This window comes from Opisthocomus hoazin, chromosome 5 (assembly GCF_030867145.1).
Source record: "Opisthocomus hoazin isolate bOpiHoa1 chromosome 5, bOpiHoa1.hap1, whole genome shotgun sequence".
Taxonomy (NCBI): Eukaryota; Metazoa; Chordata; class Aves; order Opisthocomiformes; family Opisthocomidae; genus Opisthocomus; species Opisthocomus hoazin.
This window is the reverse complement of record NC_134418.1, coordinates 19,746,585-19,771,682: the sequence shown is the minus strand read 5'-3', so window position 1 is coordinate 19,771,682 and position 25,098 is coordinate 19,746,585. Positions and strand designations below refer to the sequence as shown.

The 25,098-nt window shown below is 37.7% G+C and overlaps 2 protein-coding genes across 13 annotated transcripts in view; one reads left to right on the top strand and one right to left on the bottom strand.

Annotated features, from left to right (window-relative positions):
• Window positions 1-3,193, top strand: part of KCNIP4 (potassium voltage-gated channel interacting protein 4) — a 475,426-nt gene extending 472,233 nt beyond the window's left edge. For all 8 annotated transcript variants that reach the window (XM_075420635.1, XM_075420629.1, XM_075420630.1 and 5 more), the window contains one exon: window positions 1,947-3,193. In XM_075420635.1, coding sequence (XP_075276750.1) covers window positions 1,947-1,994 — 48 coding nt within the window. In that variant the 3' untranslated portion in view covers window positions 1,995-3,193. The remainder of the gene's footprint in view (window positions 1-1,946) is intronic.
• On the bottom strand, window positions 3,153-18,314 carry PACRGL (parkin coregulated like). 5 transcript variants are annotated; one of them, XM_075420641.1, is made up of 9 exons: window positions 18,233-18,314; window positions 17,474-17,728; window positions 15,129-15,286; window positions 13,492-13,559; window positions 11,317-11,407; window positions 10,039-10,173; window positions 8,282-8,389; window positions 7,200-7,280; window positions 3,153-5,004 (listed from the first exon to the last, which is right to left on the bottom strand). In XM_075420641.1, the coding sequence occupies exons 3-9, from the start codon at window positions 15,267-15,269 to the stop codon at window positions 4,948-4,950; spliced, it is 681 nt and encodes a 226-aa protein (XP_075276756.1). In that variant the 5' UTR covers window positions 15,270-15,286; window positions 17,474-17,728; window positions 18,233-18,314; the 3' UTR covers window positions 3,153-4,947. The 5 variants fall into 5 exon arrangements, with proteins under 5 accessions (XP_075276756.1, XP_075276753.1, XP_075276755.1 ...); XM_075420638.1 differs by having other exon boundaries at window positions 15,129-15,282; window positions 17,483-17,728; XM_075420640.1 differs by lacking the exon at window positions 18,233-18,314 and adding an exon at window positions 17,754-18,143 and having other exon boundaries at window positions 15,129-15,282; window positions 17,483-17,638.
• Between the last annotated feature and the right edge of the window lie 6,784 nt (window positions 18,315-25,098).

Here is a 25,098-nt window from a genome sequence, read left to right as displayed (position 1 = left end):
AGGTGACCCTGCTTCAGCAGGAGGGTTGGACTAGATGACCCACAGAGGCCCCTTCCAACCCCTACCATTCTGTGATTCTGTGAAAAATTGTTTAGAAAAATGTGCTGAAAAAGGAGGCAAATGAGAAAGATACACTTGACAAAGAATTCTAATGCAAGCATCTGCTTTTTTTTTTCTGTTTTGAAGATGGGAAAAAAAAGCTACTAAAAGTTACCATGTTCCATGTATTATGACAAGCCTGTATTTTCTTGTGAAGACACTTCCCATTTGACTGACTAAAGGAGGGGCATTGGAAGCGTTCTGTATAGAGACAGCAAACTTCAGAAACATGAAGCTTGTTTTAGAAAACTACTAGATTCATTAGTCATGATATATATTTTATAAAATTGGTAGGAAGTGTGAAAACACTTTCTAAATTAAGAGTACGTTGCTTGCTTTGCACATTTGCTGAGCTTAGTTGCCAATGTATATACAAAAACATTTGTAAATAATGCCAAATAATTCCAGTTAAACTGAGCTTTGTGTTCAATAGTATATTGATGTTTCAAAACAATGCAGTGGGAAAAAGTTAGTTTATTGTAATTTACTATATTAAATTTCCTGTACAAACTTTTAAAGCATTAATCTACATAAAATAAATTTTTGAGATTACATATCATTGCTTTCAAAAGTTAGTTTATCAGCACAAAATGGTTCGCTGATCACTTCTTACCACAACATCACTTGAGATGACATATGGAATCAAAGATGAAAAACTCCACTGTGCATGTTTCATAACATAAATTAAGAAAATTACTCAGACTTGTAATTTTCTACAAAGCAAATCACCCACTAGACTGAACAGTGAATAATTTAACTGGAAATTGATACTGAACATGTGTTATTGGAACATTAATGTACAGAAGGCCTACATACCTATCAGTAGCGGAGAATACTGTGAGATAACCTTTCTAAGAAGTGGGGTTTTCATGCACCTCTTTCATTAAACTTCTTAAAATATTCTATAAAATTCAGTCATTCAGCCAACTAAAGATGGCTAGATTATCTCTCAAGAAAGTACTACAGGGTGTGCATTCAGATTAAAAAAGAGGATCATTATAGTGGAGACCAGCAAAAGCTACACGAGCATTTAATATACTCTTGTATTGCACATGTATTGTGCAACCAACTGTTGAACCAGAAGCACCACTAGATATGGCCTGCTACAAGTAAACTCTTTCTTCTAGACACTGAAAGGTAAATCTTACCAAAAAAAATTATTTTTTCCTGACTGGTGTGCTGAGAGTTATTCACTGATAAAACTGGGGTATGGAGTGCTAGACCAGTAAGCATTATGCAGAACTTGGATTTTGAAGGTTTTGTTACCTACCTAATGCAAAGCAAGCAGAAAGCAGAAGTAGCATTGGAAAGCAGTCAACATCTTTCAGTGTGAACACACAGAAAATCTGAGCTGAGTTGTCAAAGAGTGTTGTGGTGATATTTGTGGAACTGATTGACTCTTTGGTTCATGCAAAGATGCGTACTTAAATGAATTTTATTTTAGAGTCATCCCTAGCTATGCAACAGGATGCCCTAGAACTGCAAAAAGGCAGTTTCATGTACGGATTCACACTTCAGATACAACTATTCCTTGAGCATTTATTGTCTATATATATTTTGTTATACTGGATGTAGACTTATAACCTGGGAAATACTGCAGACTTAAATTTCTTAACACGCTATGGTAGTCTTGACAGAATGTTTTTGGTGTAATTAATATATACAAAACCCTATTTGAGCATAGATCCATTAACAGCTGCCTTCTGCTAACAATTTCTCCAAACAAGCTGAAAAATAATGTTGTCATTAACTAAAATATAGTTAGTTCTACCCAATTTCACTATCAATATTGGCCAGCTATGTTTTTAATGGTGTATGATTTTTGTTTTTTGTTGTCTTTTTTACAGGATGAGAATATAATGCGATCCATGCAGCTCTTTGAAAATGTGATTTAACGAAGACATTAGGTCTACAACTAATGGACAAATATTGAGCTATTTTGCAACATTATCTAAAAGATGGATTTCCCACTTTACCGTAAATAAAATTACTCAGCTTTACACTGAGACATGTATTATGCAAACAAATTTTTTATTATAAACTCTTCCCAAGAAAAAAGAACTTTCTAAATTATACAATTTAGCACTTCAACAGTGGCTACTTAGCTAACAAGATTGTTCAGAAAAGTCAGGTTTTTACTCCAAACCCAAACTAAGTAAGATCTGACATCATGCAGCTTTATTATCATTCCAATCCCTAGATAAAATAGATACCATCACAAGGAGATTAAATACTCTTAGTTTTGCTACTCATTTGTACTGGATTAAGCTCCAGACGTTTGAGTGTATTTCTTAAATCTTAGCTTCTAAATTATACAGAGGTATTACCATGTATTTTCTTTTCACATTTGTATGGTGTAGTCCTCATTTTTTTAATAATACATTGAGTTAAAGTGCTACAATCAATGTGCAATGCACATCTTGCTGCAATTGCCTTCCACCTTTCACTTGCTTTTCTCTTCAGAAAAAAACCCCCATACCTAACAAAATAGGTAACTTGAAAGGAAGAACTGTTGTAAAACAAAAAAAGAAATTGCTTATAGGTGGATTTACTCCCTAACGAATACACGTAAGCTTCTGTTGATCACACTTACCTAGTAAATCTGCATTTAATTTATCATGACATGAATATGAGTCCTACATACTGTATTTATAATTCTTCTTGGATGTGTTCGCACAGTTCTTTGCTCAAAAGTCAGAAGATCCTTAATTATTCATGATGAAACCTTAACTGGATCCTAACACTGTTTTCATGAGTACATGTCTTTCTGCCTTTAATGAAGAAACAGGCATGAACTTTTTTTGAAACATCGATCCCACTTCAGTGCTCAGAATGAATATCACAGTGTAGTAACATCTACTAACAATGACTGCTAGACAAGCCAACATCTGTTTCAGCTTTTTGTAATTAATTATGAGACAGAATCAGGAAAAAATTGAAAACTTCAGCTATATAATATCATCTATATGTGATAAATGCATTACTTTGTTTTAGGATCATTTCTTCATTAAGATGGGAGCTACCTTAATTCTGAACCTAGAAAGATTTTTCTAAAAAAAGTATGTACCTAAAATACAATACTGCCCCCCCCATCCATGTAATTTTTAAGATATATCATCCACAGAGTTTATGCCAATACTTCAAAATAGGTAAAATGCTATCAGAGATAGGCCAATCTTCATTGTGACATTGCTGCAAAAATGTGAAAGGGTATTAATGAAGTAGAATGTTGCAAGCATTCTTTTGCAAAAATAAATCAGGTATCTATTCTGGTGTAGAGGTGGGATGTTAGAGGCATGTTGAAGGCTGATCTGCTATCACCAGTGTAGGATAAGAGTAGTACAATACATGTACACCTGAAATCTGCTGTAGCGTGTCTGTGTAAACTCAATGTGCACATTTTGTAAAAAAAAAAATAAAAAATAAACATGAAGAAACACAAGAAGCATGATTCATTTTTTGTTGTTAAACAAATACTTGTATTTCTTCAAATGTAATATTTTTGCCAACAGAATTAATTTTTTTTAAAATGCTCAAGTACATAAATCTTGACTTAGCACAGTTCTGATCTCAGCAGAGAGCACAGCCCCAAAGTAAATTTAATATAGCCAAGCAGTCGTAATTTTCCAAAAATTCTGAAACTGCTTTCACATGACAGACGTTTTTATATCCTATGCAACAGCATCTTCTGATAACAAAAATAATAATCCCAACAACTTTAAATTCCAGAATTGAATTTTCCTGAGCGGAAAAAGTTTTATGGCAAATTTTGTTACTTCCATTAGTTCTCCCTCACTGACTAACTCAAATATCCATAACAACATGAATACAGAACAGTATTTATTACAAGAACTGTTAGGAATTATTTTGCAATGAAGTTCAAACATGTTCATGTATAAACACTGCATCCTACAAGTCTTGACAGCAAGGTAAGCTGGCTTCTGCAATCATTTTATTGTCTTTAACCCAAATTTTTTTAATAGCTCCCAGATTCAGAAGTTTATTAGCTTGTCTGGAGCTGAATTCACAAGCTAGTCCCAAGTGTATCTGTGGCATTATAGAACTCGGTGCAAAAGGAGCACGGTGTAAATACTCCAAAGCTGCCTCCCACATCTAGCTCGCATTTAGTAGGCCCAAAGCTAACTGGAACTAACCAGTTGATCAAAACCTAGGCTGTGGCTCTGTGGAGCAACCTGATGCCTCTGCATTGCATTCTCCAGAGCCTCTCCAGCTTCTCAAAACACTGTGCTGAGAATGCACAGAGCAAGTTCAGTTTCGCACCATATGCTACCTGTTTAGTGCGTTCAGCTTCACATCTTTAAAAGCTGACTCTCAAGGAGTCTAGATGAGTTCTCATAGTCCTACGTCTAACCCAGCAAGTCTTGATGAATCCAGACTGCACCCATCTATGCCTGTAGCACAAAATAAGTTTCAAAAGTGGGTATACATATGTCATTTAACACCAAGTTAGTTACTATTTAAGTAATTATATCCAAATTATTTTGCATCACACAAATGTACAAAACATATTAAGCACTGTGAACATATTAAAGGAAATTTTAATTTAAGAATCCATCTCTGTTCTGCTTTTGAAATAACAGCCAGTTAATCCATGTCATTGTAAGCACAACGCATACACAAATAGCAGACAATACAAAGAGAATTATTTTAAATAGTCTTCCATAATTACATATTCATAAACTGATAGGATTTTTCCCACTCTCCATCACATTGAAGAATTTATTATTTTAAGAGAATATGTCATACCCCAAATAAGTGTCAGTGATGTTCACAGGCAGTTTGTTTCCAAACTTCACCTTACAGTATGAATCACTACAGTTTTTGTGTTCAAGACGAGATAGAACAATAGGTTGGAATTTTAGATTTGATGATAGCCACAGTTGCCTGTTGATGGAAATAAAACAAATTTAAACAAAATAAGGAGCACAAGCATTACATATGAGAGTATTCATACAGTCTCTATAAATTGTATTATTCACAAGTTTTACTTAGTTATCTTTCTTATTATCAAACAGTAGAAAACTAAAAAGTTAATATTTGCTGAGAAATATACTGTTAAATGGGCTGAAAATAATGAACTGAAAAATGGAGCATTGTGATAATTAATGCCGGAGAATAAACAACCAAGAGAAGAGATGCGTAAACTCATATCTAAAACTGGACATAAATATAGACATGAAATAATAAGGATTTTTAAATAGAGGAGTGATATTCTGGAAAGGACTTCCAATAAAATTAAGAATCATATACATTATAATTAATTTAGAATAGAAATTTGATAAATGCATTAGTTGGTCTATAAAATATTGCTGGTAATCACAATTTAGGAGTTTGGTTCCAGTTTGCTTTATCTTATTAGAGTATTTTTAAAAGACACACAGAAAGACCTACTCGCAAAACCAGTACAATGATGAGAAATCAGGGGACAGACAGAAGAATTAGAGGTTAATGATTCACTGGATTAGTTACATTATGTAGACCTAAATTTTCAGAACATCAAGATGAGATGTAATTTTTCTTTTCTTGTCTCACTACATATAAATAAAAACCTCTCATGCTTCTTTATTTGTTGTGATCTTTTTCAAGTCTGTAATAAGAACACTGCTACTGATCTTAAATGCATATGAGCACACACACACACAAAAAGTGGTGTCTGCCGATTATTTGGGTGTCTACTGATTAAGGCACACAAGCTCAGAACTGATAGACCTATATTTATAGTCCCTACTTTTTAGGTTATTTCTATGCTTTACCAACAAACGTTTAATATAATACACACAAGTGTTCATAGGGTCAAGAAAGCAAATAGTTTCTCTTCCAGATGAATATCCATGCCAATACTCTCTTTTTCTTCTCTCCTCCCTCCTGCACAATGTACAGCACAACAGAAAAATGGCAATAGAATGTTCAGCAGAAGAATACTATGCCATCTATTACTTAAAGCATTTTTTTTTTGATTTATAGCAATTGCACATCTAACCTCTGGGTTAACCAGGGTGGGCTGGAATGTGAGTATCTCATTTCCTCAGTAAGTGACCTAAACAATAAGCTATTAGTGAGAATGGGCAGGCATCATCAATAACAGCTAAAAGTATCTTTTAGCAAAAGCAAATCCTGTTAAGGTAAGCATTTAGGCTCAGAAAACGGAATATGAAGCCTGCATCTCAGGCATATTGAGGCAAGACAAATATTCAGCCTGAGTCAGGTGTCAATACTCCAGAAGGGGCCAGAAGCTATTTACTAGTTGACATTTGGTGAATTCCTGGATCACTCTTCACAGGCATCTAGCCTACCCTACAGTCTGTACAAGAAGCTCACAAGCATTACTCAGCATAAGCGTCTGCTTTTTAAGTGCTGCAATGCCTAACTTGGAGTAAGGACTTATATTAGGCATCCTGGATCTTATGCCATGCAACTAACCCATTTGTCACTCCAGTTCAAATCCTGGAAAAAAAAATTTAGACTTTCTAAAGAAATGGAGAATTTTCAAGAAAGAACAGCAAATATCTCATTTAACCACCTGGTCTGCATAAGCTTCCCACCAAGTACAATAAAATGTTCCAAGCAGATATTATGGGTAGAGATCCACATGCATGCACACTTGCTCCCAAAAAGAGTTCTGAATGGTGCTCGGTGTGCTGTTCTGTAAGAGCCCAGCCATGCGGCACCTTTTGTAGGTATGGATCCTTGGAATATTTTACTGAGACATACTCCTGTATTTTCTGCTCAAATATTAAAACAATGGAGACTAAAAATGAAAAGTGGGAGAAAAAAAAAAAGGGAGACAACAAAACCTAGCCGGCAGAATATGGATTACCCAGAGTGGATTTAACGTAATTTCTATTACCACCCAATATATCAAACAGACTAAACCAACTATTTTACTAAGGACTGGAACACAACTCTGCTGATTGCCACAGTGCAAAATCCTGTGTTTTATGCAATATGATTAGTTGTGACATGTAAAAATAAGCAGTTTTCAGAATGGGGTTCTTAATCTGAAAGCCAGAGATGGAAGTTGTTTTAGCAAAGCTGCATTCAAATGTTCACATTACAGAATAATCATATGATCAACGCACCTTTCCACCATACTGCTCCAACTTTTGTAAAGCAATAGTGATTTTTTCTTTAAATTTCTTGTCCATTAATCTCCTTGAAAGCTATCAGAAAAGTAAAATAAAAACATTTGTTGCACAATATAGTACTATTTATGCAAAGAGGCCGATATAATTTTATTTTATTACTTTATTTCATCTTATCTTTGTAAAATTAAAGCCAAAAGGAGACATCACTTTATAGCTTGTGACTGATGTCAAAATATGGAACTCAGTCAAGGCAAAAGGAATAAAATGTTATCTCACAAGAAACTTAAATTCAAAGAAAGCTCAACTGTTAGCCAGAAAGATACTTATTTTAATCTTTTCTTGTTTCAGCAAACAAATTTTAAAGAAGTGGCAACCTTAAAAGAAAATCATTCTTAAAATGCTGTCCGCTTGAAAAGTGAACACGTTTTTCACACGCACTGAAAGAGATTTATTATAGTGGAAATACGTTTGAAAAAACCTACTGCAATTTCTCTCTTCTGCATTGGATGTCTAAAAGGTCGTTTCATATTGCTGTAAAAGTGCACTTTGGAAGCAGGCTAAACGAAACCATGAAAAGCCTGTCTGAGAGAGAAAGGATTCTACAGAAGGATTCAGTATAAAAATACTTTCCATAATCCCACTCTTATTTAATAAAAACTTCCTTGTGCAGAATTCCCATCTGAAACAACGGAATATTTGCTTATGTTAATTTATTGAAACTTTTACAGATTTTTTTTTTAATATTTACACTTAAAATGCAAAAAATTTTGCAATAAACATGAACTTCCCTTCAGAACACAGCATCTATTTCACCTTAGGCTTGAAGCTGGATCTTTTTTAAATAGTAGGGACAACACATCCATTATTCGCCAATTTACATTAACAACAGTTTTTGGGCCTTGCTAGAACTTTATAAGTTAAAGACTGATGGACTTACACAGAGGAATGTATGAAGTAATGCTTTTCATGGAACTGCTGAGTCCTCCACTGTATCTATGCAGATATTATAGTAAACATCTCAAAAAAAGTACCATAAAAATACAGATGATTTTTTTACTACAGCATTAAAAACTTACATTTGTGAGTAAATGCTTAAGATGATCATTAAGTGACGGGCCAACAACAGCACTCAGTTGAACTAAAGCATCCAATCCCCTTCCAAATACTTCGTCATCTGAATGGGCCTCCAGAGGTGGAAAAAAGAAAATCCTGTCAGTAATATTCATATATTCTTCAAAACTGCAATCTCTACATTATGATTGTATATAGCTTTTTTAAAAATTAAAACTACTGCGCAACTGCTAATTATGTTACAAGTTTAGAAATACAAGTACAACTTGATTGAATGTTAGTATCTAGAGGTAACACTTAAAAACAGAAATATATTTTTAAAGTAGAAAACAAAAGTATCCACAAAACGTCAGTGAAACTCTTGCTTTCTTCTGAGACAATGAAACTAATAATTTATTATTGATGAAATAAAAAATTTGGCAGGCAAAACAAATGGTTTACTACACCAACAATTTCAGTGCTTCACAACATATTAGAACGAACCCTTCCATTGCGGATATGTTGAAACTGGGAGACAACATTTTAGTTACAATTGTAATGAATTCAGGGTAATTTCTATGTAATTCATAACAACAATTGTTTTTGTTGGAGAAACACAGGAGCCAACGACTTTCTGGCTCAATTAATTTAGTCCCCTGCCAACTACCACTTTGTCACCTGCCAGCAGTTACCAGGCTCTTATCTACTTCTAGGGTGCTTTATCATCTTTATTATTCCCATAGGAAGGTTCTTCTATACCTGAGTTCTCTAATGGTTTAGTTATCTCACTCTTCCTTTAGCAGAGAAATTGATTTATAACAATTTGTTTTGTTCTTGTACTAATACCGGCCTTCATTGAAACAGTTATTTTTCCCCTCTAACATTTGGGCCCCGAACCCTTTTTTTTTTTTTTTAACTAGAAGTCATCAACTACTTGTGTAGTAGGTTTAACAAGACTAAACAAAACAGTACAGCAATGAAAATTATCAGATGAATAACAGTAATTGGAAGAACAGACAAGAACAGTTTTTCTAATTTTGTCTTCCAAACTAAACCAAAGACACTGATAACATACAGTTCTGATATTCTGTTACGACTCTGATCTGAGATCACAAAGAATTTTCAAACTTTCAGCCATCTCTATACAACCACAACTGAAACACCGGTAGATTAAAGGACAGCAAGTAGCTGAAGCAGAAAAGGGCTCTGAAAGGTATGCAATAGATCTAAAAGAGATTACCTTCAAGGCTAATACTTTTACCTCATTGAAGGAGCAGAAAAAGTTTAAAATATTTTAAAAATTAAGAATATGACCTCAAACATTTTAACTGTATTCTTCCCCTTTCCTCATTGGCATATTCTGTTTTATCTTTGTAGCAAGTTTTGAAATTTAAATGTAACAGATATCTGAGTATTTATTCCCACATCTCCATTTTACTTGATCTCAATTTTTTTTTGCATGTTATTATGTGGATATATAAAAACACCACTAATACATATATTTATTTCTGCTTATATTCACATATTAGAACATTTCCACAGAATTTGCCATAGCTACTGTCATACAACTATACAAGGAGTTGCCCATCTGAATTTACAGTTAAAGGCATATTTAGCTAATAAAACCAAGGCAGGGTTAATATGCGAAAAAGAAACTATTCCCAACCCCCAAATCAAAAGCCCATGCAATAGATTTATCACAATATTTTCAACGTAGTCCTCACCAGCACAAGAAAAAAGAAATTAAATCCATCAAAATCTCTGCATTAAGAGTAAGACATACCAATGCAGCCTTTAACACTGGAACCAGACGAGGCAACAAGGGAATTGTTTTTTCAGTAGCACCTTCAACCGTAAGTAATTCTTTAAAACCCTCCTTTGAAACAAATGTATAGGGATGTTTTGTCTCTCTTAGACCCTGTTGCAAATGTAAAACACATTTGCTTAATAGTGAGCCTTCTTGTAAACAAAAACACGTTAAAAAAGTTCCACATAGCGCAAAATAATGTTTAGATTTTGTCACATCAGTTCAAAACAGAAAATACACTAACTCCACCATGTGGAGCCATTGAGTACAACTCTGCTCACAGAATATGTTTATTCATTTTTCTTTTGGAACATTGAATATTAAAACTCACACTATGAATACTGCCAGTTCAATCAATATTTGTACTTCACTACCTTTAGTCTAACTACACAAGGTAATATTTCAACAAGACCATGAACAAGAATAGGCTATATTTGTAAATGGTTTTCGTATGCTGAAGAAAAAAAAATAGAAGGTGAACTATGGAAAGAAAGACGGCCCTCACCATACACACCCCTCTGCAACACCAAAAACTTGTAGATGGTACAAATCTACACTTCTAGTGAAGACCTGACTGGCAGGACTCGAAGATTTAAAGGCCTATGGCTGAAGTCTTTCTTCTTTCCATAATAGAAGCTCTAAGTTACTTTAAGAATTGACAGCTTTGTTTAACCTAAAAAAAAACCCAACAAAAAGCCACCTCTAGAGTATGCACTTTATTCCATTTACCACGCTGTGTTTAACATTTATTTAGACTCCTGAAAGGTATTTGGTGATGAATGTCACAGACGATGCTGAGAAAACAGAAGCCTGAACATAACGTGTAGTACTTCTCTTTCACTTATTTACAGGATCCTATTCCTAATGTGTTAGTTCAATCTATTGAGGAGAGCACTTCAATAGGTTGGCTTTATATACAAAAAGAATGAAAACAAATTTGTTTACAAAAGACCCTGCAAAGCCACAAATGGATTGAAGTATTTCACTCAACAGTTGGGAATCTGAGATGCAGTCTTGTATTTGGCCAGTGTCTTGAAGATTAAATAGCTCTACCTAGCTCTTCCAGAATGCTCTAATTAAAGAACTACAAATGGCAATGTTCTTGACCATCTTCATTCATACAAGATTCCCACAAATGTTTTTTTCGTATTTCCTTAGTAGGTGAGTCTAAGTTAGCTAGCTTAGCTTGTTACAAAATGCCATTTGCAATTAGGAAATTCTGCATCCTTAACTTTGCAAGAAAATTGAGTTTACCTCTGCCAATGTTATAATAAGAGGATCAAAGCGAACAGTTTCAGGAAGGCATTCCCATTGCAGTCTGTGCTTTACTGAGCCATGCACTAACCTATATAAAGAATAAAGTTTTAACAAATTAACATATAATAATACATAATTTATTGCTAACACTATTCACCTTAAGTATATCACCAACCGGTTTGCAATATTACTATAATGTTACATGCATAATTTCAACATCTACTGCTCTCCTTACTCAAATGCATAATGGTATTTTAACAGTGCAATTATTATATTTCCCAAATATGGCAGTTTTCAAAATCCTGCTCCCACTCACACAGAAATCAGAACACAAAAGTTATAAAAATTACAGATGTCTCTCACACTGACACAGAAAATGCTCCCTTTGCAAAGTTACATCTTTCGATAAATATCAAGCAATATTTTCCTCAAATAACAACTAGTAAGGGAGATCAGTTGAAACTGAAATAAAAACATATTGGAATTCATCGGTTACTCCTAAGATACAGATAAAGGCGGTGTACGAATATGAGATAAAGGCTACAAACAAGATAAAGGCTATGAATTAGTGGTGTTCCTCAGGAGTCACTACTGGGACCAGCACTGTTTAACATCTTTATCGGGCACACGGACAGTGGGATTGAGTGCACCTTCAGCAAGTTTGCCTATGAGACCAAGCTGTGTGGTGTGGTTGACACGCTGGAAGGAAGGGATGTCATCCAGAGGGACCTGGACAGGCTTGAGAGGTGGGCCTGTGTGAACCTCATAAAGTTCAGCAAGGCCAAGTGCAAGGTCCTGCATCTGGGTCAGGGCAACCCCAGGCACAAATACAGGCTGGGCACAGAATGGATTGAGACTAGCCCTGAGAAGAAGGACGTGGGGGGGGTCTGGTTGATGAGAAGCTCAACATGACCCCACAAAGTCCGCTTGCAGCCCAGAAGGCGAACTGTGTCCTGGGCTGCATCAAAAGCAGCGTGGCCAGCAGGTCGATGGAGGGGATTCTGCCACGCTGCTCTGCTCTGGTGAGAGCCCACCTGGAGTACTGCATCTAGCTCTGGAGCCCTCAACACAGGAAAGACATGGACCTGCTGGAGTGGGTCCAGAGGATGCCACAAAAATGATCAGAGAACACTGCTCCTCAGAGGAAAGACTGAGAGAGTTGGGGCTGTTCAGCCTGCAGAAGAGAAGGCTGCAGGGAGACCTTACAGCAGCCTTCCAGTACCTAAAGGGGGGGCTACAAGAAAGCTAGAGAGGGACTTTTTACAAGGGCCTGTAGTGACAGGACAAGGGGTAATGGCTTTAAACTGAAAGAGGGCAGATTTAGATTAGATACAAGCAAGAAATTCTTTACTACGAGGGTTGTGAAGTGCTGGAACAGGTTGCCCAGAGAAGCTGTGGATGCCCCCTCCCTGGCAGTGTTCAAGGCCAGGTTGGATGGGTCTTTGAGCAACCTGGTCTGGTGGAAGGTGTCCCTGCCCATGGCAGGGGGGTTGGAACTAGGTGATCTTTAATGTCCCTTCCAATCCAAACCATTCTATGATTCTATGGTTAATTATTATTTTACGCATGTATATACATGTATTAATGATTACTCAAATTTTTGTTAAGTAATTCTGCACCCACTTAACAAACACTAAAGTGCTTATTGTCTAGGCACATACGTAATACACAAAAGTAACCTAAAACACCACAGACTATTACTTTCAAGTAGTTTTGTTAATATCAGATATTGCTGACAATTACAGAATTGGAATATTCAAGAAAATGTTGTCACACTACTTACTTGAGACAAAGAAAGACTGCAAGATGTCTACTTTCTAAAATGGCACTAAGTTTATTATCTTAATAGGCAGAAGGAAACACCAGTACTTGAAGAAATCAACCTCTTTCATGAAAGAGGTTAAGCAAACCAAATCTGCAAATACCTAGCTATTCTTTTAAAATGCAGCTTCAGTATTAACATAGCATAAGAAAAGAACCAAAAGAAGACAATTTCAAAGACATGGAAAATTGCTTTCTTCTTTAAAAGAGTTCAGTATCAGAAATCTTTTTAGAAATTAATGGAATCCAACAGCCTAACTAAAAGATCTAACACGAATAGATATTTTACAATCTGTGTAACTCTACCTAATCATAATATATTTAGTAAAAAAATAAACAAAACCGACACACCTGCACGGAATACCACCTTTAGCGTATATAGAAGCAAATGCAGAAGGTGGTCGAGAATAAGCACCGAACTGTGAGGACAGAAAAAAAAAGTATTATTTATTCATTAACAGTAATGTTTAATAACTTTTACGAATATGTTAAAACTGCAGTTTACCAAAAATGAAATTTAGGCATATGATTCTAAAATTAATCAAAAATGAGACTTGCAGCTATGGGGTGGAAAACATATTTGGTACATTTATCAGAAAACTGCTTTTCAGAATTGTTTGGCTAGGCAGTTGTGAAAATGAATAAATAATGTAGAATCAGTGCTCTCCTGATGGAATACACTGGTTTTTTTCCTCTTGCAAATCTTAACACTGAAGTCTTATGGGTTTTCTCCTTAACAGATTAAAGACCACCCACTTTCCTGATGCTCTTATTGTTGTTATATTGGTTATTAGTGTTATATTGGTCATATTATACAGAAGGCAGATTTACTCCAGTTCCACCCTGATCCAAGTATAGACAAGTACAAGGTGGTAAGATGTGGGAGAAACACCAACTTTTGGACAAGATGGTATGAGGGCACTGGAAATCAGTGGGGAGGTTCATAGTTGGTTAGAATCTAGGAAGAACTCACTGGAGAAGGAAATCAGGAGCTTCACAGAGGAAAGCCTGCACAAAGCTGTTTTTTATCAGATACATGCTTCTTACGCGTATGAACTATGATATTATTTATTAGCACGATTATTCAATGCTACATCCCAGATTAAACACCTTAGCACGAAACACATAGCAGGAAACAACATGAAATCTTAATTTTTAGAGTGTTTGAACCTACATTAACATTGTTAAAATTGTGTGCATGATTTGATGACTTCTTGGCTTAATGAAGTCATTGTATTACTTGAAAAAATGTTTTAAGAAAAAAAATGCCCACATAAAATGATTGAGCCTTTGTTTATGGCAAACTAGTACTTCACAAAAAGCACTCCTGCATTTAGTTCATTTTCCAAAACGTCTGTGACACTATTAATTGTTTGGCTGATACAGCCCAGTGGTGAGCTATAGTTCACCCACTCAAAGCTAGTTCTCCAGGCACAGGACTTCTGTGAAATAAACAACTCCTTTCATCGGTCTTCTCCCGAGACCTCAAATTCTTCCCAAAGTATTACATATTCACTGTACTTAGGAGTTTCGAGTAATGTTCATTAGCAATTAATTTGCTAGATTTTATGAGGTCTGGATGATCTTCAAGATCCTACCCGATTCTTGGTTTCATTGCATAACTGAAATCAGTTCCTCTAAAGCAGCAGGTGCCAAAATGTATAACTATACCAAAAAAACCCCAACCCTTTTTAACTCTTAGCTCTAAACCTCTTTCTAGGGCAAAAGTACATAGAAAATAAAAAAAGTTACCAAAGACACAATTGTACCAAAACCCCTTTTCTAAAAAGGAAATAAAAATGTTATGCCTCAGGCATTTAAGCTTAGAAATTAGGGAATGCATGGTTAACAAAAAATTAGTTTAAATTTACAAAACAGGACCAGTAGAAGCATGTCCTGCGTGTATTTTGTAAAGTATGGAAATTTCTTCAAACAAGAAATCCATTTTAAACAAACAAACAGACAGAAAACCCACCACCTATACATACCGGATCAATAGTTTTAGGATTCAGCTTGTCACTGGGCTTTGGCTGTGGTTTAATTGCAGGTTGTGGAGAACATGGCAAAGGAGAATATGTCTTGCTTTTCTGTACTGCAGTGTTTGGTTTTATTTTGATGCCTGATGACATTCTTAGAACGTTGCTTCCTAGAATAGAAAAAGATTAAAAACGTAAAATAATTTTCATTCCTATACGACAGACTATCAAGTTTTGAATCCCCAGGTCCAAAGACTGACAGGAACAATCAATTAATAAAATCTGAATAAGTGTACTAGAAAATAAATGTTTATTCTTATATATCCTACGCAGTGCATGGGATACTTTTGACAGTTTTGTCACTCCATCTTTCAAATGCACACATTTCCTAATTGTTTACTTCTGTACTTTGAGACCTGCAGCAAAACTGAAATGAGCTACAGCCTGCCGTTAGGGCAGCCTACAGAAACCCAAGCAGCATTATGGTGCTCAGCAGAACAGCCCAGAGTGAAATAAAATGGCTGGGTACAGCTAGAGCAGAAGACACTAACAATCTGAGGAATGGCCAGGATGAAGGAATGAACACAAGCGCAAGTAGATTCAGGACACAAAAACCAAAGCAAAATCAGTAAGAGAACAGAAATGTAAAGCAGCAAAGAAAGAACACAGAAAATGAATTCCAATTCCAGCAAGAAGAATGAAAGTATTTTATTAAAAAGAATGCAAAAATAACTTTCTGTATACATCCTTAAATACTAATATTAATACCAGCTACATGTGTTACTATATATGTATGTAATTGGGTTAAAATATCCCTAATAAAAATAATAGTCTACTGCCTATATAACATACCAAGCCTGACACTATCACAAATAACAATAACTATTCCTGGGGAAACACAGGTTTTAAAATGTTAATAAAACTACAAAGTGTGACAGTGCTAGTTTTGAATATTATTAATGTTCTGTAATTTATGCTGTGGTGTACTCTGGATGGAGAAAACAATTTAGTAAATAAGAAATTCCACTCCATTAGTAAACAATAAATGGCACTATATAGAAATGAAAACAGTAGGAAGTCAGTTAAATAACACACATAAACAAACATTGCCATAAGGATAAGTAGGGTGCTTGCCATCCCGCCATCACGTTTCGCAAGTTGATGACATCTGTTTTTGTCAACAACATGGTTAAATTCTGAATACTGAGAGGCAGAGCTTTTTGCCATGCTGCTTCCATGCCCTCGGGTCAATAAGGCACCTGCCCTAAACTCTGCCAGAATCTTGTACATGCAGTCCTTTTTAGCTGGGTTATTGTAACTCTCACCTCCAAAACAGAACTTGCAGTCAGGTCATTATCTAAATTACTACAAGCAGAAATAATCCTAAAGATTTAGTAAGAAGTGATAAGGTCCCAGCACTCGTGTAGACATGCTATGTCCTTATGACTTGTAGAAAGAAGTAAATGTGGTGCCTAAGTTTCACTGAATGTTGAGAAACAACACACAATAATGATTACCAAATTAGCTAAAATACAATGTAGAGCTAAAATTTAAAGTTTAAATCAATACTTCTTGACTATTTAATGAAAACTAGCGATTCAAATAATTTCACCCACTGTATGTCGTTTTCTCTTTCCTACCATTTTCAGAATATGTCCTTGTCTCCAGTGACAGTCTTTTTAAAAGAAGAACTAACATATCACATTTAGACCATTAAGTGTCTTCAGAACACACAAAAAATTACATGACACTTATGGGAACTATTCTGTTTGCAAAAGGCAAATCATTAAAGCCAGAAATAATCTGAAGCCCTAAAAGACAAACAATAACACAGAAAGAAAATTTACTGATTTTATAAGTGCCAGCTTATTGTTACAAAACTTTAATCACATTAGTTAGAAAAACAATTTTAACTATCAGAAAAATAAGAATCAAAATGGTTTTATACAATAAAAATTGTATTTTTACAAATAAAGATCAGTTATTGACATTAGCATTATATATCACAAAATATATATCACAAAATATATGTGTTAACTTTTGAAATGTACAATTGTTCATAACGCAGTCATCTTGCTAATTACAACATAAATATTTTTCTCAGAAAAGTATTCAGAAATAATTCATATGTATTTTAATTCTTTTTTTTCCAAGAAGTAATCAAGATACATGTCGAGGACTTTACTACGGTTTTACCTAATGACAAAATCTAGATGCTTTTGAAATGTCACTGCTTGTACCATCAGGGAGTGCAAACAATAAAAGGTGTGATGACAGGTAGGAACAACGTTAGCCCTTTGGGACAGACATAAAGACAGGAGTAAAGGACAGTGATAATGGCTTTCCAAAAACTCAACTGAGATCACATGCCTACGTATCCGCAGAGGAGGAGGTGGCAGAAGGTGGAAAAACGACTTTTCGCAAGGAGGTGTCAGTCTTCACAACAAGATGAAAGTTCTTGTGTAGTCAAGGGCCAGGAGAGTCGCATGCATTCGTGAAGAGATCAGACAGCAGAAGCGTAGCTGTGAATCAAACCAGCGACAGGCGAGGTGTGACACCAAAGTGAACCATGCTACCGGCAGACGACAGACTTCAAGCAGGAGACAGAAATCCTTAAAACAGAAACAGAAAAGGCACCTTTAAAAGTCATCTTTCAGAGGAGGAAAAGCGCGGCCTGGAGTCTGGGTTCCAGCAGCCACCGCAGAAAGGCGCAATGAAGGCAAGCAGGATTTCCGAGGCCAGGCTGCTTCCTCACTCGGGCGAGTGCCGCCCCTCCCGGCGCGCAGCCGGCGCAGGCACAGCAAGCGCGCAGGGGCGCCAAGCGCCCTCACCGCCGAAGGCCTCAAACAGCAGAGCTCTGCCGAGTTATCACAGCGCGGCCGACCCGGCCCTCACCAACACCGCGGCACAACCGGAGACCCAGCGAGGCGGCGGGGAGGGAGGCGCACGCCCCTCCTCGGGCCCCCCTTCTCTCCCCTCCCCACAGCTCCCACCCCCAGAGGGGAGCGCCGGGCCGGCGGGCAGCGGTATCCCCCCTTCTTACGGCCCGGCCCGACCCCGCGCTACCGACCGGCCGCACCGACACCCCCGAAAGCGGCGGGCAGCCAGCGGCGCACCCGGCGACGCTTCCTGCCGGTTGCCAAGGAAACTGTGGGCCGCCGAGAGCCCAATCTTCCTCGGCGGGCCGCGCCCGGGGCGGGGCGGCAGGAGCATGCGCGGCGGGGCTGAGCGGCGGGGCCCGGAGAGGGAAGATGGCTGCCGCAGTAGGCTGGTTCTGTGCGACTGGGTCTGAGCATCGTGCTGCCGAGCTGGGCGCTGCGGTGGCGGGTCGGCCGGGCTATCCTGGCCGCCGGGAAGCGCCGCGGGGCTGAGGCACCGCCTTCAGCTACTCGGGGTCCAGTGCTCGCGTAAGAGAGAGCCAAAATTAGGTTAAAAGGCTGATTTTTTGCAGCCTGCCTTGTATGTTTGTGATTGGAATGGGGGCGGTAAACTTTCAGGTGGCATTGCCGCTCGTTTCTATCCACTTTCTTAGTAGCTTCCCAGGAGAAACAGGATTTTTATGTGAGAAAAGTTTGGCTTTCAGGGACAGGGCCACGTTTTGTGACCTTTTTTGTTCCAAATACAAAGATAGAAAGTTAATTTTCCATATATTTTTTCTTGGTTTGCTTAAGTTGTGTGGGGTGCAGTCTTTCCACCGCTGCATTCTTTCTCACTTCTGTAATTTATAATGAGGAAATTAATGAGACTTTACAAATTGCTGAGAGGCCATTCTGTTGGTTTTCCACAAACAAACCCAACAATCAAACCCAGGAAAATGCGCTGACAGTCTTGAAAAAAGTAGTTGTTGACTATTTGAAAACTACCATTGGCCTTAGATTTTGGCCAGTGCTGGCATTTCGTAATTAGTTCTATCCAACATAAACAGCTTGTAACTGCCAAAAATGGGAAGTTGTAAGTGAGGGCATTTGCAGAGTTAACATAGAGCTGCATAGTTAAATATCTTTGAAATGCATTAGTGCGAGAGACCTTTTGGAAGTACAGATGGAAAAAATGATAAAAATAATGCTGGAGAAGCAGAGGAGAAGGGAAAATTTCTATTTTATTTCTAAGTGTTTTAACTAAACCAAACAGATGTTACAGTACTTTCACAAAATCATTTTACTGTTCCACAGTACAGAAGGCAATAGAGCAATTGATGTCTTTTTATCCATGGATTTTACTAGCTAATAATGATGTCAGAAAAGTCCAATATTTGTCAAGCAGACCATGCAAGTCTTTGAAAATCATACTACATAATGCAAACCAGCATGATCACGTCCATAATGAGAAAAAATGAATTGTTTTTCTAAGTGAGGTTTATTTTTAGTGCTGCGGTTTAGTATCATTTTATACATACAGCTGCTGTAGTTGCTTTGTGAGTACAGAACAGACTACAGTGACATTCAAGCGTGGAAGAAAGCAGTAGTACAATTCCAAAGTCAGTAGGAGGTATGAACTGCTGTGCTGCATGAAGCAAAATACCACTGATCAGCTCTGTGGAGTTAGCAGCTCCCACCGAGTTCCTGGAGGCACACAAATGACTGGGTTATAAAAGGACAAGTAAGACTCCGGTCTCTGTGCAAGAGCAGGGCTTAGGTCAGAGTTCAGTCCATTGCCTGAAAAATGCAAAATAAAAGAGTGTTACGGTATGGTGGTGTACACGGTACGACAGAGAGTCCTGCTGTACTTTGAATGTTGAATGTACAGATGGCGCTGCTCACCGTGCAGTGAGACGTGATGTGTGAAATCAGGGTCTGAGAGATACCTGCTGAACTGTGGATGCCTGATAGACGTGCATTCATCTTTTGGGGCATTTAATCTCTTGAATTGGGAGAAATCGCTGCATTTGGCTTTCAGGGAATTGCCTTCATGAAGGCTCTTTTAGGCATGAGGTTGTCATAGAATCATAGAATGTTTTTTGTTGGAAGGGACCTTATAGACCATCTGGTTCCAACCTCCCTTCCCATGGGCAGGGACTCCTTCCACTAGACCAGGTTGCTCAGAGCCCCACCCTACCTGGCCTTGAACACTTCTAGGGAGGGGGCAGCCACAGCTTCTCTGGGCAAACTGTCCCAGTGCCTCACCACCCTCATAGTAAAGCATTTCTTCCTTATATCTAATCTAAATCTACACTCTTTCAGCCTGAAGCCATTACCTCTTGTCCTGTCACTCCAGGCCCTTGTAAAAAGTCCCTCTCCAGCTTTCTTGTAGCCCCCCTTCAGGTACTGGAAGGCTGGTGTAAGGTCTCTCCAGAGCCTTCTCTTCTGCAGGCTGAACAGCCCCAACTCTCTCAGCCTTTCCTCATAGCAGAGGTGCTCCATCCCTCTCATAACTTTTGTGGCATCCTGTGGACCTGCTTCAACAGCTCCATGTCTATTCTGTGCTGAGGGCTCCAGAGGTGGACACAGGACTCCAGGTGAGGTCTCAGCAGAGCGGAGCAGAGTGGCAGAATCCCCTCCATCGACCTGCTGGCCACGCTGCTTTTGATGCAGCCCAGTATATGGTTGGCTTTCTGGGCTGCGAGTGCACATTGCGGGGTCATGCTGAGCTTCTCGTCAACCAGCACTCCCTGGGTCCTATGTAGGGGTGCTGGCCTGGCTTTGGTACAGCACCAGTGCATCCCTCCTCATGCTCGGGCACTCTGTGCAAGGGGTGACTGCATGCCTGCAGAAATGCACTCTGGCCCTGTGCCCACATCTGGAAGGCTCAGGCAGTTCCTTGAGTGCTGGGAACCCGCTGGTCCTGGGTGGGCTTGACCCTCTCGTGCGGGAGCCTAGCTCTCCTACCCCCCTGGGAGGAATGCAGACTAAAGTGAACCTAAATTCCTGGAATAGGGTAGGATGAAACTATACCCTTATAGATACCTTTTTTTAATTTGCATGACATTTTAAGAGTTAGGAAAACTCTTAAAGGTCCTAAGGTTAAACACGTGTTCAGTCGCTCCTGATTCCTACAGTAAAATCTTAAAATTGTTTTTATTACACTTTACATATGAATTTGCAGCTCCCGTGCTCCTGGAGTAGCTTGCTCATTATTGTACCTGGCCTTGGATTTTCTAAGATCTTTCTGAATATTGGCATGGGGAATATGGGTCAAAATACTTGTAATAAAATGCGTTTGCTTAAAATTAAATACTTTTCATACCGTGTCCCACTATTTTTGATATTTGTAATAGGAACTAGTCTGTGTCATTTTAAACATAGTTGGTGGATGGGCAACGTAGAAGGAATAATACTGTAAGATCTGTACTGTGTATAGATAACGAAACACAACAAATTTTAGCATTATTCTCCATTGTGTTGATACCATTTCGTAGTCTTAATTGTGGTGTCATGAGCTACTGTTATTGCTGTTTACTTGTATAGCATTAGCTCCAGTTAATGCAAGTTTCTCCATTATGTATTTTTTAGTTTGTTTAATTTAACGGCCATAAACCTTTATAAATCTTTAAAGTAAGTAACAGACAAAAATACGAATAATTTTCAAGGAATTTTTATCATGAAAAGGAATGTGGTCGCTTATACATATGTGAGTGTGTTCAGGTGAGCATACAGAAATTTGAAAATGAAAGCTAACTCTGGACTGATTACTTTTTCATAATAACAATACTCAACCAATTTAAACAGAACCAATTATTTATTAATTAACACTGCTGATAAAAACAATATGCACTTTGACTTCTTTTTTCATTAGTCAGTTAAATAGTTAATTAGTGAGGGGGAGGAGAATTCACCAAAGCAAAATGGATTCTGAGGCTTATGAAATTAAAACTGAGGCTTAATGGAATATGGCTAATTAAAAGAACATCACATAAACCAGTCACATGCTAGATCTTTTTGTCTGAGTGTATTTATACCTTTGTTAAGCTAATTCGTTTGGTGTGGCTTAGGCTTGGTGTTTGGCCAGTGCCACTTCAGAAATGGTGGGGAGAATGTTACTTCACAAGTACAGACTTTTGAATGTGGAAGGAAGGGAGTTGATACTTGAATTTTTTGTCGTGGTTTCATTGCGCTACATTGTCACCACTTCCCACTCCATTTGTAGCTGCCTTTTTGTTGGACAATAGGTGTTTTATACTGGTTAGTTTGCTATATTTTGCTAAATACAAGAAAGGGATTACCAACAGACTTACAAATTGATTCCTCTTACATCTTAATATGTTTGTTATTCATCTAATAATATACAAACTGATATGTTTTCATTTGACACTGTTTTAGATGTTTCTAAACCAAGTGCAATTTTAGCCCCAGTTGGGGGCTAGCAACTCTTATAACCTAGTAAGAACAGTGAAAGAATGAAACATATTTCCTCAACTCAACATATTTGGTAATTCTATTTGATTCTCCAGTAACTTTGAAAAGTTAGAAATTCTCACTGGTCTCTCAAAAAGTGCACATTTAAAACTGAAGTCTTTACGAGTGTTTTCCTTAGATGGTCTTCAAATATATTCCCCAGAGCTTTTATCCTGATTTAACCGCTCTACATGCTTTATAAATAGTACTCTGTAAAAGAGAAGTTATTTTACAAGGTTTGGCAATAAATGTGAGCTACAGAACAGACTGTAGACACCTCATTGAAGTACTCAGGTTCCTCTGCAAAGATTTAGATGTTCCAGGTGCTTTCATTGACAAGTGCTGTATCAGATGATTAGAGCCTGTCAGAAGTTGATGGACCTGTGAATATTCCCTTATATCCTCAGTGAAAATTGGTGTGAAACAGTGCCGTTTCAGTTGAACAATTATGGATAACAGTCCGTAGATACTACTGAATTGCTTAATTTTTTTGTGTAATACACCAGAAATTACTCGATTGCCTATTACTAAGCTCTAAATTGCTGCATGAACTTTGGATTAGCAGATGAAAGTCTTGTGTGAAACTTAGAGGCAGACTCCCAAGAAGCAGACTGACCCACAGGAATACTTTCAGGCTTTGGTGTTGCAGAGTGACAAAAATGCATACAGGTATAACATCAAAATTTAGGAACTGAATGAAACTCCTAATGGGCATCATGGAGTACACAGGTGTCTACCATTAGCCTGCAGATATGGTGTTTGGGGTATTATTCTTGAACTAAGCTGCAAGGCTGAGCAAAATCAAGTACTCGCATGGGCAATTTCAGCTAAATCCCATACCAGGCTTTTGATTACTCTCAAGGATATCCTGCTGATCTGAAATAATTAAGAAATTCATTTTTTTCATCAGTACCTGAATGAGTCAGAGAAAGTTAAGCCCAAATAGATACAGAGATACTAACTCATCATTGCTCCACTTTTCATTATTTATTAAGTGTTTAGAACAGCTCTGCAGTGGTCTGGTTATACTTGTATTCATCTTGTACCCATGGCCATACAGTAACATTGTTCCTGTCTCCTGTAGTTAGCTAGTACTATCAGGAGCCAATAGAGCAGTTACACCCACCCATCGGTGAACTATACTACCTCAAAAATGAAATTAAAATTAAAACGAGATGTGTCAGGATTTGGTTTTTTTTTCTGATTCTTCTAAATTTTCATGTTGCCATCAATAATGGCAGTTTTAATTTGTTCTTTATTCTGATGATGCCAATTGCTCAGGGAGGACAATTCATTCCATTGCCATCTCTCAGATGGTGGCACAATCACAGCTACTTCTGTAAAAGTACTTTGCTTATTTATGGAGCAAGATCCATTCCCAGTAGTACAGTCAGAAAAGTAAGAGTTAGGAACCTTTATTTCTTTGAGCCACTGGACCTAAATCTGCGTTTTATGATACTTGATTTCCTGCCTCCCTGATGTTCACTGGAATCTTCATTACTGATTTGTTTCAGGAGTCCTTAGCGCAGTGTGTCGATAGTTAAACACCTAAGAACAAGACGCACAGAAAGTACCAAAGTTGGCCAGCACTAGCTCATGGAAAATGTTAAGGAGAAAGCTGTGGTTTCAGAGAAAAGTAGGTGCCAAACACTTTGGGGAAGAAAAGAGGGAGCTGGATAGATACCTGTGAAATCTTCTCTGGAATTCACAGTGCTCAGAGAATTCAAAGCTAACATAAGAGTTTGGAAGCAGTAGCTCCCAGGAGCTAGAGGACACACTGGGCTGTGGAAAAATCACTGGGTTATGGGAAACTCATGTTCAAAATCTTCTTCTTCCTGATTTGGAGCATAGACTTGAACCCAGGCTCTCCTGCCTCTCAAACCTGATGAACACATGGTGATATATCCGAGTGTTCTTCTCAGCTGCTTTAGGATATCTGAACGACATTTTGAACTCCCTCAGAATACCAACTTTTATTAATTATGCTTTACACCAAACAGGCGCAGGTACCTGTAAGCAGAAATGTAGTGAGAGAATATGTCTGTAAGCATAGTAAGCCTGCAAGATGAAGTGGTACCCAATGTCAGAGAAACTAGTGACAGAACTAGAAACAACATGTTCTCTGCGTAAACCAGAATACACCTCTAAAAATGGACAGGATATTCAAAGATGACTACTTTATCACAATTCTGGGTGCATTCAGAGATGTTCACTATTATTTTGTATTGCAGGTAATTTTGTATAATATCATGGGTACCACATCATGCAAATGAAAAAAAGAGAAGTGGGATGGTCCTGTCTTTCCCCCACAAAGAATGCCATTATTTTCTTCCTGCTGATTTTTGTGGACCTGGAATTTGATTTTAGACATACAAAAAATTTTCATGGAATATTATTTTTTAAATGCAAGACAGATGAGCAGAGGGCTTTGTGTTCGTCAAATGATTTCTCTATAATTATTTGAAAAATCAAAACTAACTACTAAATTTGCTGAGGCAGGATAAATATAATTTAAATTCTGCTTAGGGCAATAAGCAAGCAAAAGTTGAAAACTTGCAGCTGACTGTTAGGGTGCTGCTAGGAGAGCTGACTGCCATGTCTCTTCCCTGCCAGGGTTGCGAAGGGAAAGCACCAGCTCAGAGGCACACGCT

What these genes read in the sequence shown, in the direction of transcription:
- PACRGL (XM_075420637.1), bottom strand. An exon ending in ATCCTAAAACTATTGATCCG is followed by an intron (nt 13,560 to 15,128) that starts GTATGTATAGGT and finishes CTGTCCTCACAG; the next exon opens with TTCGGTGCTTATTCTCGACC. An exon ending in AAAGGTGGTATTCCGTGCAG is followed by an intron (nt 11,408 to 13,491) that starts GTGTGTCGGTTT and finishes TTCTTTATATAG; the next exon opens with GTTAGTGCATGGCTCAGTAA.